Source organism: Pipra filicauda, unplaced genomic scaffold (genome assembly GCF_003945595.2).
Source record: "Pipra filicauda isolate LSUMZ 115617 unplaced genomic scaffold, ASM394559v2 scaffold340_size778089_pilon, whole genome shotgun sequence".
NCBI classification, from domain to species: domain Eukaryota; kingdom Metazoa; phylum Chordata; class Aves; order Passeriformes; family Pipridae; genus Pipra; species Pipra filicauda.
In genome coordinates, this window is record NW_024104466.1 from 89720 (window position 1) to 104776 (window position 15057).

The 15057-nt window shown below is 50.3% G+C and overlaps 1 protein-coding gene across 1 annotated transcript; it reads left to right on the top strand.

Annotated features, from left to right (window-relative positions):
- Window positions 1-342: 342 nt before the first annotated feature.
- Window positions 343-12912, top strand: CUNH4orf54 (chromosome unknown C4orf54 homolog). The gene is made up of 2 exons (XM_027738157.2): window positions 343-4851; window positions 9274-12912. Exon 1 carries the CDS (start codon window positions 343-345, stop codon window positions 4840-4842), a length of 4500 nt encoding a protein of 1499 aa, XP_027593958.1. The 3' UTR covers window positions 4843-4851; window positions 9274-12912.
- The last annotated feature ends 2145 nt before the right edge of the window (window positions 12913-15057 follow it).

Here is a 15057-nt window from a genome sequence, read left to right on the forward strand (position 1 = left end):
TATGTATAGTCGGCGCCTGGGGCCGAGCAAGTGAAGCCCATCTCGAAAAACCGAGAGCGACCTGGGCCCGTCTCGGGATCCGCAGGGCCACCCTCCTGCGGTGACCAAGAGGCCCACTCCTGTCCCTCCGAGCTGCGGGGGGAGCCGAGCCCGGCCGGACCGGCCCGACCCCTCCGCCCCCCGGCGGCGATGTCCGCCCGACCCGGGAGCCGACGCGCCGGGCGGAGGAGGGGAGGAAAGGGGAGGGGAGGGCAGGGGGTGGGCGGCCCGCTGCCCCCCCGTCCCCGCCGGCACGTGCCTGCCCGCCCCCTCGGGCCACTGCCGCGCCCCGACGGCCCCGGCATGGACGCGCCCGGCCAGCAGCCCGCCAGCCCCCGAGCGGGCCCTGAAGTCGCGGCGGCGGGACGGGCTCCGAGCCCGAGCCCAAGCCCAAGCCCAAAGCCGAGACCGAGCCCGAAACCCAGCCCGGAGTCGGCCATCGAGGAGGAGGAGGAGACGGCGTATGTGGAGATCCGCGGCTCGCCGCGGGGGCCAGAGGAGAGCCACCAGAGCCCCGAGCTGGCCCCGGCCGGCGGTGTGGAGCGAGTGGCCGGTCCCGCACGGGACAGCGGAGCCGGCGGCACTGAGGATGGCGGCTCGGCGAAAGGTGGATCCTCGGGGGAGGCGACGGGGCCAGCATCCTCGGACAGCGGGAGGGATCGACCGCCTTCCCCGGCGGAGGTGGCGGCGGCGGCGGGATGCGGAGCTGACACCGGCCCCGGCCCCGGCCCCGGCCCCGGCTCCGGCTCCGGGGGAGCGTCAGGGAGCGGCGGGCCGCCGGAGCTGGGGGGCTGCCCGGAGTCCTCCTCCTCCTCCTGCCCTTCGCCGGTGACTAAGACGGACGGCTTTCCCGCAATGGGCGACCCGGTGTCAACGGAGGGCAAAACCTCCTCGTCCTCCTTCGGATACGAAAGCGAGGAGGAGGACGAGGTCGCGGGGCGCAAGGCGACCCCCCCCGGACCTCCCCCGGGCACCCCCCCCGGCGGCGGCCGCGACGAGGCGCACTATATCAGCACACAGGAGATCCAGCTGAGCGAGGTGGACCACGATATGGACTTCGACGCGGGGCTGGCCGCCCGCTGGGACTTCGAGGATAACAACGTGATTTACTCCTTCGTGGACTACGCCTCCTTCGGGAGCGACGAGACCCCGGGGGACACGCTGACGGAGGAGGAGGAGAATAGCTGCTACCTAAGCACGACCACCAGCGACCCCAACAACCAGACGGACAGCATCGACAACACCAGCAGCACCGAGATCGTCAGCCTTACCTCCGAACACGACACCCCCGGTGGGGACAAGCGCGCCAGCTCGGGGGAAAGCCGGTCCAAGCAGTCCGGCCGCCCCGGCGGGAGCCCGGCCGCCCAGCTTCTCCTATCAATCAAAGCCGCTTCCCGGGCTATAAATGAGTCTAGCAACGTGCGTGGAAAGCAAAACACTGTTTACGCTGCCAAGCATGAAGGCGACATGAGCCTCCGTGTCGCCGCGGCTCCCGACCGCAATGCGAGTTTAAAACAGGACGCGGTCCGCGACCACACGAAAAAGTTCATCGCGGTCCCCGCGCGGCTGCAGACCCGGTGCGGGGCCGCCAGGGCAGGGGAGCACTCGAGCGGCGCCTCCAGCGCCGTCAGCGAGCTGGACGATGCCGACAAAGAGGTGCGAAACCTTACGGCTAGGGCTTTCCGCAGCCTGGCGTACCCCTATTTCGACACCCTGCGCCCCGGCTCCCGCGCCTCCTCTGCCTCCCTGCCCGACAATGCCCTGGGCATCAACCGCTGGTCCACCTACCTGGACCTCAAGTGTGGCAGTCTGGGACCGAGAGCCGAGCCCAGCTTGCTGCGCTCCGGCCGCTCGCAGACCAAAGCCCTCGAGTTCGTGGTCAGCAAGCTCGACGGGGAGATCGCCCACGTCGAGTCGCCGCGGCGGCTGCGGGCGGGCTCCCGGGTGGTGACCCTGCTGGACCTCGGCGATGCCGCCGAGGCCGGGGAGCCGCCAGCGGCAGAGAGCGGCGGGAAGGGATCCAGCAAGAAGTCCAAGTTCGCCTCCAGCCTCCTCAAAAACGTCATCTCCAAGAAGATGCAGCTGGAGCACGAGTTCAAGATGGAGCGGGGCGAAATCACCGACACCTCCTACACCGGGCCGGGCGCCGGCCGGGAGCCGGACCCCGCCGGTGGCGCCGGCCGGGAGCGGCAGCGGGAAGTTGGCGTGCAGCGGCAGAGCTCCCGGCACTCTGAGGGCGGCTCGGACTGCACCGCGGCGGCGGCGGAGGATGCGGGCGAGGGCGGCGGTGGTCGATCGCCGGCCTCCAAGGCATCAACGCCCCGCGAGGGGAACCGCAGCCTGGATAGGGCACTGTCGGATGAGCTGTGCGAGGTGAAGCGCAGCGCCTCGGAGGCCATCAAGGCCACCTTCCTCCGCAGCCAGAACAGCGCATTCAGGTCCTGGAAGGAGCGGGAGGCAGAAAGGAAGGAGGAGAGGGCGCCCGTCGGCAAGCTGAAACTCCCGCACAAGCAGGACTGGCGAGCCGACTTGGGCGAGATCTCCGCCGGCAAGTCCACCAAGATGTCCCGTCTGTTCGTCCCCGCAATTCAGCACACCCCCCGGGAGAAGGAGCCCGGCAAGCGGGCAACCAAGTGCTCCGCCGCCGCCGCCACCTCTTCGCCCGCCGCCGCCACCACTTCGCCCACCGCCACCACCACCTCGTCCCCCGCCGCCAAGCCCAAAGCACCCGAGATCAAGATCAGCCTGGGCAGCGTGCAGCAGCCCCGGGACGCCGCCTTTAGCATCGCCCAGCTGCTGACGCCGCAGATTGCAGGCCGGCCGCTGGAGGAGGGCAGGGGGCAGCACATCAAGCCGCTCAAGGCCGGCGACGGCCACGACAAGGTGCCGCAGTTCCTGGTGCGCGACGTGAGGGACAGCAAGTACAGAGCCCAGGGGATCCTCCACCAGGTGCGGGACGTGCGGAAGCTCATCAAAAGCTCCTACAGCGCTGACTCGGGGGATAACAGCAGCGACAAGGGCAGCGGCGCCTCCGAGCAAGGCGGCCCTGAGCAGAAGTCCCGGCAGCAACTGGTCATCGCCGGTGTCCCCCGGTCCCTCTCCCCCGTGGTTATCACCTGTCAGGCAGTCGGCCACGCTGGCACCAAGCCCACTGAGGCGGGGGCCAAGGCGACGAGCAAGGCGCCGGCCTGTCCCCCGGAAGGCACCGTCCTGGTGCACCGCACCTCGGGCAGGTTGCCGGTGGCCACCATCGCCCCCAACAAGAGCGATGCTCGCCAGCCGGCCGTGCTGAAGATCGTCTCTAAATCCTCTGCGCCCTGGCGGCACCAGCCCCCGCCGCCGCCCGCCGAGAGGGGCCGGGGGTCGGAGGAGGATCCGCGGGAGGAGAGCAAGGCGGCGCCCGTGCAAAACGCGCTGGAGAAGCTGACGGCTGCGGTGAGGAGCATGGAGGAGCTGTACAGCTTCAACAAGCGCGAGTGGAAGCGCAAAAGCGACCCTCTGCCCATCACCGACAGCCACGTCCTCTCCCTTATCGCCAGCCAGGAGCGAGGCGCCGGGTCCCGGCCCGCCGCTGCCGCTGCCGCTCCCCCGCCGCCGCCGCCGGCGGATAAGGCGGAGGAGCCGTCGAGCAAGGGGCCAGGCAGCGAGCGGCTGCCCCGCCGGCCCTCCAACAACACGGCCGATAAGGTCTCGGCCAAGGCGGCCGCCTTCGAGAGCCTAGCCCGGCAGCGGCAGCGCGGCCCGCCGCCCCCCCGCGCCGAGCCCCCTGCCCCTCCCCGCGCCCTCCTCACCCTCCGCGGAGCCGGAGGAGCGGGAGCCCCCGGGCCGGGCAAGCCCCCCTCCGCGGCAAGCCAGGCACCGCCGCGCTCGCCCCGCCTGCCCGGGAGCGGGGGCGCCGGCGATGCGGAGCGCGGCCCGGACTGCGGGAACTACCTGGCCCTGCCGCTGAAGGCGCCCGCCGAGCCCGGCTCCCCGCCCTCCCCGGTGCCGGTGTCAGGGGCGGGTGGCGGCGTCCGCCCCAGCCCGGTGTCAGCGGCGGCGGCGGCGGCGACGCTGTGCAGCCTGCAGCCCTTCGGCACCGCCAAGCCCTCCGGCAGCCCCAGACCCCCGCCCGGACCCCCGGCCGCCGAGGAGCCCCCCACCGCCGCCCCGCCGCCCGCCGAGGGCACTCCCGCCACCCTGTACCGCCCGCCGCTGCCCTTCGCCGCGCTGCCCGGCGCCGCCCCGCCGCTGCTCTGCTTCTCGCCCTCCGTGCCCGCCGCGGCCGCAGCGACCGAGCCCTTCCCACAGACGCAGCGCAAGGTGCTGCTGGACGTGAGCACCGGGCAGTACTACCTGGTGGACACGCCGGTGCAGCAGCCTCTCAAGCGGCGCCTCTTCGACCCCGAGACCGGGCAGTACGTGGAGGTGCCGGTGCCCCAGCAGCCGGCCGTCGCCCCCGTCCCGCTGCCCCTCTCGCCCCTGGCCCTCAATGCCGGTGCCTACGGCGCCACGTACATGCTTTACCCCGGGCTCTTGCCCACCGCCACCGTGCTGCCCGCCGGCGCTCTGCAGCGCCCGCTGTCCCACTCGGGCAGCGATGCCAGTGCTCCGGCAGAGCCTGGCAGCCCAGCAGCAGCAGAGGCAGCTTTTGCCGAGAGTCCCTACTACGTGGCTACCAGCAAAGGCCCGCCGCCGCCACGGCACGGGGCAGCCGAGGCGAAGCCGGTCATCAGCATAACAGCGCCAGCCACCGGCCCGAGGATCGTCGCGCCGCCCTCCTTCGACGGCACCACCATGCGCTTTGTGGTAGAGCACCGGTGAAGGGCGCAGGTGAGAGTGCTGGCTGTCAGGCACGACAGTCACCAGTGATGGTTAAGGGCAGACCTGGTTAATTCCAAGTGACAGCTGTGCCACAGCTTCTCAAGGAGGAGAGGGTCCACAGACGGGCTCTCACCAGGGCTTAAAATATAGGCATAAGATAGAAACACAAAGGTTACACACACCCATTGGTGCAGTTCAGTATCCCTTGCAGCAGTAAATGTCGTCTTTCTTCAGACTGGAGGCAGTTTCAGGAGAAGCACACCGGAGCTGCTTGTCAGATAGCCTGCATTTTTGCAGCCTCGGGGCTCCTGGGGATGGAAGTGTGTTTGGGCATCTCCTCTGGAATCATCCTCCAAGCCATGAAACAGTCCCTTCGTCTTAGCAACACATCCTCCCATTTTCTCACCTCTTGCCTCTTCCTCCCAAGGAGTTGAGCACCTCTCGCTTTGCCCTTGAGCCCCTGTTTCTCCCTAGCCTCAAGAAGAGTGGGAGAGGGGTCTCATGGAAGCAAACCCTTATTTCGTGTCCTTCTCATTAGTGGGATGAGGGAGTAGGATGCATGGGGTGGACCCTGGTGTGCTCTCCCAGTGCCATGGAGCTGCTGGCAGGGGCCTGTGGTGCAGGAGAGCTCCAGAAGAGCCCACAGGCACCGTTGCTAAGCACAGTTTTGCATAGCTACTTGGAGCTTGGCCTGCCACAGTGCTAACAGTGTCCAGTTACCTAGGCTGTAACTCAGGGCCAGCCTCCAAATTCAGGGATGCATGTGCAAAGGGCATTGAATACTTGTCCTGGAGCAAGGAGGAGAGCACGGGACTGGGCATACAGCATGCATTGTAACCAGGGCTCAGGATGGTGCAGGATGTCTCCTACAAAATACCCAAGGAACAATGACATTTCATTTTAAAAGACCTGAAATATTATGTAAGTGCCTTCAGGACCTTTTTTCTCTTGCATTAGAATGTATGGCTCATCTTTATCAAGTGCAGCATTGGGCAGAGCTACCAAAATCTTCTGTGGCTTAACAAAAGACTCACAGAGCTGGTTTTTGGTGTATAGGAAAAGGCAAAGAAAAAGAGCAGCAACAGAGAGTCAGAGGTTTGGATTTGTCACCAGTTTATGTTGAGTTTTGTCCAGTTGGATGCTTGAGGGTTTCTTCCAGCACTTTTGTTATCATTTTTGTTTTAACAGTTCTTTTAGTTTGCATCATCTACTACTGCATTGTAGATTATTTGTTGAATGAAACCTTACTGATGTGATTTATACACTTATTTTTTTCTCTGCTTCTAAATATTTTATCTTGAAAGTTCCATTCATTTATCCTAGCTATAAGTTAAGTTGTTTTCATTGGCCCTTATGAGTCATTCAGGATAGGCAAAGTTCCAATTTAACTTGAGCTCTACTCTCCTACTTGACTTCATCTTGTCAGTAAAGTCTCCATAGAGTATCTAGAAAAAATGGCAAAAAGTAATTGATTTTTTTTTTTCCATTTGGTCTACTGGCTGAATTGAGACTGCTAGCAGAAGGAATTAGTTAGATTTCAGTTTAGAGGCTTGATGTTTTTGAAAAGGTGTGGTATATAGCACCCATATTTCTAACAGCACCCATTTAAACAAAAACCTCTAGCTTTTCTGATATCACTCTTTGAAAGTGAAACCCAATACATTTCCCAGTGTGACCCACCCCTCGATTCCCAGGGATTATCCTGCCATGTCATGTAGCAAGCTTGCCTACCGTACCTGGTGAGGTGGGTGATGCTCTTGGCAAATTGCTGTTTCTCAGTGGTGAAGTTAATAACTGCATCGATACTCTTCTTAATTGTGTTACCTCAGAGCTCTACCATTGCAACACAGGTGTGAAAGCTGCCCCGAAAGACTGGTGATGCAAAAACTTTTCATACTCATTACAGAAAGTCATTCGGCAGTATGAAGACGTTAAGTTGATTTTACCATTCTTTTAATCTTTTAACATGCCAAGGTGCATGTTGTCTAATACAGAGAGGGATGCCCCCTCCAGGCTGTCTCAGACCTCCTGAGGTAGGTGTCCTGCTGGTGTGTGACGGATAAGGTGTACAGGTTTTTTCCCTTGGCCTGTTCTGAAAGTCAGTAAAACAAATAATTTTACCTGTGTGCTGCAAGACATATCTAGCTTGGCATTAGACTTTGTTTATTCATATAACTCTCAGTGGAAAATAGGGTATATGCCAGAGGGGAATTGCATCTATACCTTCTTCCCATTATTTTCATTCACCTACATAACTTTTGTGTCCCTGTGGATAATTTTTCCTCTTCTCTCCTTTATTATCTGCTCTTTCTTTTGTTTTCCATTATTTTCCTCTATCTCTTCTGTTGTTCCCTTCCTAATTAAAACCATTTGTTTGCTTGGGGTAATGTTTTTCCCCTAACGAGAAGAGCAGTATAATTTTGTATGAATCAGAGGGTGAACTGTTGATAATTTTTTCATTCTAGATGCTTTCACATCAGAACAGGTTTTTTTGATTGCAACAACGCTGTGCAGATCCTAAAACAGATTTTAGACCAGCCAGATTTCATCAGTGAGCGTGGGGGTTAAATAAAGTACTGTCCTTTCAGGTCCCTTTTCTTTACTAGCCAAAATAAGCAGAATGAATGCTTTCTTTCCACTCTTGTGTTCCTTTCTGCACTGCAAATAATATCTTCTTCCCGTCTTTGCCCTATTTTTTTCACATCTTCATTCACAAACTGTACCACTGTGTCAAGGACTGCTCCATCTTGATCTCTGTCACCTTTTGAAGACCAGTGTGACTTGTAGCTTTGGTGGTAGTGTGATGCCTGTGGCCATATTGTCACCGAGTCCTCTGCACACCTGCTTCACTTCTAAGACTTCTTTCTTTATATGGTGCTCTTTTCTGCATAATCAATGGGATAAAATGGATCCCATCAATTTGTATTCTGGCAAAATCCAAGGTGCCATTTCTGAACTATTCTTAAATAGTTTTTATATGGCAAATATTAGAGAATATGTGAGCGTTTCTTAGAGATATTGTAAGGCCATTTTTCTTCCCCCTCTTCTTCACTCACAGTAGGTGGGGAGCTTTAGCAACATAGTACTTGCTTGCTGTAGCAACACAGTACTTGCTTCTTTCTTCATCTGGGGGAAAAATTTTGCTAATTTTCAGTTCAAGTAAACTTGCCAATCTGCTCGCATCCAAACTTAGACAGCACCGTCCTGTAGTGTGCAGACTGCCTTACTCATTCCCAGCCTGAATAACTGAAAATGTAGTTTGAATTTTAGTATCTATCCTCACATTATACTCTGTAGAGTTTCTGCCTTGTGTTAGGTAAATAAATGAGAAAATAACAGGTAACAAAGTAGAAAGCAACTGTAGTAAATTGTAGTGCCAATATTAGAAGGATATTTTCCATTGTTCCGTTCAAACGTGCATAACCACCTTACAGTTACAGGAATATGTATGCAATTATACTTATTAGTTGTGTTTTCTTCCTAACTACCATCAGAAAATCTATACCTGCCTTTAAAAATTAATTTTGTTTGGATAGCATATATGAATGATTTTTAAAGGCTCATAAATTGATATTTTAAACTTTGTTTTAGTTGTTCCCCATTCAGCAGAATGTATGTTCTACATTATCGAGTCAAGATGTCAACTTACAGTGAACTATGCAGTACATAGGATTTACTTATGCTGAGGCCTTTGCTGAGCATTCAGTAAAGCATTTATCTAATTTTAGTGGGAAGTACAGGAATATTCCGAGAACCAAAAAGGCTTCAACATTTGATCTAGTAAATCAGTCTATGAATGGAAATAAGCATGAGCTTGTGTTCAAAACCATAGCTACTTAGGAAAGGTTTAAATAGTGCTTAACCTTGACACCAGTAAAAGTTAATGGTGAGCTTAATGACTCTTCTCGAACAGTATGATTTCCTGAGCCAGCATTTAAGTCTTAACTCCACAAATCTTGGAGCACATGGTTGTGGGTCGTTGCCCTTTTGCTTCTGTATGCAATGCTGGATGCTGTGCTGGTAAGTAAAGTGCCCATGTCTTTAAGTGAGCGGATGGATCATTTAAATCCTGGGTAGATCACATTGCCCTTTTTCTACCTATGCACTGTGTGGGGTTCCTCCGTACCAGTCCATGGGGAACCGGGGCGTTGTGAGGCACCGCATGTTGCACACCTTGGGCAGCAAGGATGGGTTCTGCTCGAAAAATAAGAGTGCCTGACCACTGGCTCAGTTTAAAAAGTTGGGTGCTATTGTCTGATTCTTGGCAGTAGCCAAGAATGAGGAATAAGTAGCAAGAATATTATTGAAAACAAAGAAGGTATTATTCACTTCTTTAGAACAGTAAAGATTGTTCAGATGGTTGTGGCATCTCTCTAACAATCTACTTTATATTAATGATGCTTTTCTGTTTTTCTTTGGGTTTTTTCACAGGGATAAGGAAGAAGAATTACGCTTCTTTAATTTGAAATACAGTTGGTAACTCTTAAACATTCATCCTAAAAACTGCTTCTACAGTTTTCTCAATTTTTTTGCTTCATCATATGAACCAAGTGTGTAAGTTTCTTGTTTTCTCCTAAGTGCCCCTCAGTTTTGGAGTATGCCTGCATTTAATTATGTGAGCAACGCTAAATTACTGCATTATTTTGTGCAAAGTTGGTTTTGTGTTGAAGCCAATCTGCAGGCTTTAAGCATTGCCTCTGTGCTGGTAGCTAGTGGTTTATAAAATGCAGGGTGTAAAGCAGCAGTGTTTCAGTGTGGATCGACGCACAGATTCATTCAGGTCCCTCAATTGTGTGGTGATGATCCAGTGCAGCCCTGCAGCTCTTTAAAAGAGAGAAAAAATAAAGCCCTCAGCTCCCTCCTATTGCAGTAATGAGGGTCTTCCCTATAGGTTTTGGTAACAATTTGTGATCAAATGGGGTTTTGTACTCTGTATTTCTCACTTGGAATTGCAAACCGAGAGAGCTGTAGTGGTAAAATTATCTTTAGTGTTTATTTTTTGGCATGGTTCAAAACAAATTGTGTAAATGTCAGGAAACACATTTGATTGGTTTTGTTTTTTGTTTGCTCCTCTGTACTGTGTTGAACATCACAAGTTGCCTTAATCATGACAGTGTTTAAATGCTGGGAAACCAGAAATTGAATGTAATATTTTAAAATCCTGGTTCTAAAGGAGAGGACAGCATTTATTTTTCTTTAAGACTGCAGCCCATTCTTCCTTAATTTGCAACATTGCTAAAAACATGATCCTAGTCATTTCCCTGGGAAAGGAATTTTTTAATGTTACAGCCCCAATACGACACAGTTGTTTTTTTAGCTGTTGTTTGACAGGTTTATCTGAGGCCTACAATTACACTATCTGTACTTGCTAAGAAAATATTTATCTTTTGAACTAGAAAATATAAAATAAGATTACTCAAAATGCAGTGATATTTATGTTGAACTCTACTTAAAGAGATTGGTTTTTTACTGGCAACTGATCTATCTCAGCAAAAGACAATTGTTATCATGACATTAAAACTAAACTACAGCAGTCTGCTCCCTGTCCAAAATGTCAGTTCAGTGAAGCACTTTGGGTAGCAAATAAATGTATGAGCAAGCCTAAATTATTTAGCATAAAGCTTCCCTGAGGTAACAGATTGTAATTTTAAAGTCTAAATGCAAACCCCAAAAGTTTATACTTAAGCATTTGCCCACAGGCAGAATTTTCCTGCGCCTGTTTTTGAGGTTTCTTGAAGCTAAGGATGTTTCAGTGTTTTCCATTTTTAAAATAAGCCCCAAATTTTCATTTTCTTGAGTAACTCTCAAGATACAGAAAACTCAGCTAGATCTGTCTTTGACCACATGTGTGAGATTGTATTTCAATGCGATTTATTGATTTACGGGCACAAATTGAAATTGCCCTCAGGATGAAATGCACTGCAGGTATACAGATAGTGAGTGATTTCTCATATGTCTTCTCATGTATCTTCATAATTGTGGAAATCCAATGAAAAAATACTATTCTAACCCTTTTTAAAGAGCTTGGCGTGCCCAGCTAGAGCATATAACGTGTAGGCTTAATCCCTGTGCTCCTCAGTTGTACAGTCTACAGTTACAAGCTTTAACTTCCTATTGGGATGCAGGCTGAGTGCCTCTTAAAGGAAATGAATGCCTCCTCCCCGTTTTCATGACTGATAAGTCTGTTGTGACTAGATTATCAGCGTTAAATGAAACAGTACTTGGGACTGCAGGACAGTGCAGGTACCAGCGTAGGTCGTCGACTGTGACACACACGTGTACAGTACGCACACTATAATACTAGCATCCGTGTTTAAAAGTGTTTCTGTCCTATCTTTTCCTATATCGGTGCTCGGAGTGAAGTTTCACATTGCAGTTTACAAGATATAGGTTTGCACACACAAACTCAGGTTTACAGTTTCACCCGGTGTACTTGAAAGGGGAAAAAAAATAAATGCGTAGAAAACAAGTGCCCAGGATTTCAACATGTATTTGTTGGAGGAAAATTTTGCAGCACTTTTCTTTTACTGCCCATAGAGACGAAAGCAATGAAATGAGGGAATACCAACAGCTATTTTTTTTCTCAGGGGAGATTCGATTGAATGTGTCAGTCATAATGTCAAACCGTGTTTACTTAATTTTGTCTGTTACTAAAGCGACTTTGTGTTTGCATCAAGGGGTCAGTTTTGGAAGGTCCTTCGCTTTGCAGACCCAGTCCAGCAAAGCCTTCATGTGCATCTCTCACTCGAAATATCTGAGCAGATTGCTGGGGACTTCAGTGGAAGCGCAAACCTTTTTTTTCCCTTCTCCCACCAATGCAATGCTTTGCTGAACTCGGCCCGGAGTGCTGAGTGCCTTGCAGACCCAAGAACTGGGTTCCTCACTTTCTACATATAAAACCAGAGCTCTGGGCTTGAGTCTAGCTGGACCCAGCAGATAACATCACAAAAGCTCACCAGAAAAAAATCTGGTAATATGGTGCTCCTCCATGTATACCCAGTGGTGAATTTCTCCAGTTGATAGGGTGATGTGTAACCACATATCTTGGATTAGAGTCAAGCCCTCCATGTCAGGGTTCACAAGCTGCTAGTATTATGTGTTTCACGGTGCAGTCATACTATGTTATAGCTGAAATTCAGCCCATGTGCAAAGCAGGGCAAAATCCTGTGCACCACTCGAGTTCCCTCCTGGCCCTGCTGTCAGAGTTCAAGGGTTGCAACAACCAATTATCCAGGTGTTTTAGGTCAGCATCCAGTTAAACGTTTGAGCGGGACTGGAGTGATGCACCAGAATGTTGCTCTGGTCTTTTGCAGCAGGGTTGTTTTCACTTAGTCAAATTTAACCCTTTGTGAATGATTTAACATGTATTTATGGATTGTGTGGGGTGTTTTTCCCCCTTGTCTGCATTCAAAGCTACCTTTATTCTCTAGTGTTGATGGCTAAAGTGTCATTCCTTATGCTTATAAATTACCATTAACTTGTGGCTACCTGAGAACACATACTTTAAAAATGCTTGTGCTTTTTTCCTTCCTCTTTCTTTTTTTATTTCTTCTTTATTTTCCCTCCCTTTCTTTTTCCTCCCATTTTTAAGGGGGTGGGTTAGTTATCAGTGTAAAGATATTTAAAAGTGCAAATGTGAAGTAAGGATAATGATTGTTAAGAGGATGTGGGTGGTATGTCTGATGAGAGAGCGGTGGGCTATAAGGCAAAGGGGAAAATGCCATGAACGTGATGTGTTGATGGTTGTTGCCTGTGGAGGAAAAAATAAGAAAAAGAAGATACATAACTGGAGAAAAATGGACTCTTTGAGCTGCTCTCAATGTAGATGACACTGTGGCAAGTTCTTAGACAAAACAAGAAGTGATCCTGCTGCGGGATGCCTTGAGCCTGGGATTGAAGAACAGCGGAGTCACTCTCAGAATTGTACTAGGAGCGTGTTGCACATTGGGAACACTTCAGTACATCATAGCCATGGGAGAACAAACTGCCTGAAACCACCAAGTACCAAAGTTTGTAACTGAATGAGTTAGCATTTGTATTATGTTGGGTTTTTGGGGGTTTGTTTTGGTTTTTTTTCCTTTTTTTGAATGTTATGATAAATAAAATGTATTTTTCAGTAAAAGACACACTGCAAGTAAGCCTGCAGTTCTTTGCTTGGTTGAATGTTTGCAAAGTTACCTTGGCTACTGTGCAGAAGAAGTGATAATAGAGGCATTACTTGTTTCAACATGTAAACGGTAACAGAAGAAAAGATCAAAACCCTCCCACTCGGAGTCTCCCCAAGTTTGTCCCAGTGTTGTGAGTCTCTTTCTGACCTGATCTCACCATTTATTCTTCCCTCTTAGAACAAAGGGAAGTTGGGGCCATTGCTTCATTTGATTTTCTGATTATTTTTTTCCCCAGGTATAACTTAAATGAAAAAAGAACTCCCCACTTTCAGTGGACTAACTTTGACCGGTATATGAGTTTGGTTATCCAAAGAACTGCTTCTTTGTCTGTTGTAATATGTTCAGAGACAGCAATTGGTGGAGTGAAAAACTTTTTTTCTGCTCATTCTCTATGTTATTTTCGTTGTCTAATATTGCTATAAGAGCAAAGATAAGATGACTTTATTAGTGGACAGCAGTATTGCTTGAATTATTGCTAGCAAAAATCTTATGCTGCTTTCGTGTGTTCCTTCTACCCTCGTGGAGATTGAGCAGCCTTCTGTTGTTAAGAACAAGTGTTTAAAAACGTATGTGTCAAACTCTGAAAAATCCCCAAATAGACTTGAAAACTGAAAGATTACTTTTGCCATATGAAAGAACACTTTCACTTCTCAGTTTTCAGTGTGTAAGGGGCACGCTATAATGATCTTCCTTTTAATCGTGTGCCCTAGATTCTTAAAGGAAAACAGGTTCCCGTCTCATAATTTATCTGCAAGTAATACAGTATGAAGACATCTGCTGTGAATTTGCTTTATCACTCCAAGGCATGGCTACACGGTCTTCCTACCTTGCTGGAAACACAGGTTTGCTGGTAAAAGAGTGGTTTACTTTTTGTGACTTTCTCTTTCTTTCCAGATTCTTTGAAATTTGTACCTAGGCATTGCCTTTAGGATAGACGTCATCAGTGACTTCACTGCCAACGTCTAAATAGTGATTCCCATACAGAGATACACATGGCAGACCCAAAACACTTAAGATTGAAATGAGAATAGACGTTGAAAGAAAGAATGGGGAAAGGGGAGGATGAACTGGGAAGAGCACAGCACACAGGCTTAGCTCAACAGCAGCAAGCTGGGTGACTGCAGGAGATCAAAGAATGACCAAAACAGAAACAAATTAATTGTGGGTGTGTAGAGTGGAGAGAAAGGCCTTGGATCACTTTGTTGAAATTAGAGAAGTCTGAAATTGCAAAGGGACCTGTGTTTGTCAACAGGAAAATTTGGGAACTCTCTTTTACTTTTCTCCAGAGAGAGCTCTTAGAGTCTGATTTCAGTAGACTTCTGTAAGTAGATCTTGATAGCACTGCTGGTTAGCACAATAGATTGAAAATTTAAGCTGAAACTTCTACAAAAGAAGTTTGTAAGTCAAAAGTAAATAAATTGGGAGACATGAACTTTAACCTTTCCCTAGGAGGGGCCCGGTCTTGCAACCAATGTTTGTCCAGCTGCAATGTGCCTCATGCCACAAGAATCCACTGAAATTAAAGAGGATTTACTATGATACCTTAAATAAACTGACAGGTGGAATACGTCTGGGATTTTCAATGATTGTTGGAGTAAATCTTACCAGTTTCTAAATATTCTTTAAAACATCACTGGTAGGAATGACAAGACCAAAAAGGTAAAAATGCAACTCTTTTGTGAAAGGAGTGGGAACAAATTAAAATGAGAAGAGGGTAATTCCCTATGTCAGATCTAAGCAAGTTATCCAGGATAAAACATAGCACTTGAGAAAAAAAAAAAAAGAGAGAGAGAGAAAAAGCACCTATTTTAGAATTGCTATCTCCTTGGCTTGTCACTACTGAGAACATGTAATCTGCTTGCCAAACCCCAAACTGTATTCTTAGTCTATCCAGCTGCTTTATTTTTGAGGTACCTGTCACTTATTTACCATATTTGAATCTGATGCTGCAGAAAGTTCCTGCCAGCCCAGCTCTGCCACTGCCTGGCTTTCCATTGACCTTTGTTGGACAAGGCATACAGTTCAAGTTAAAAATGTGCTTAAAAAG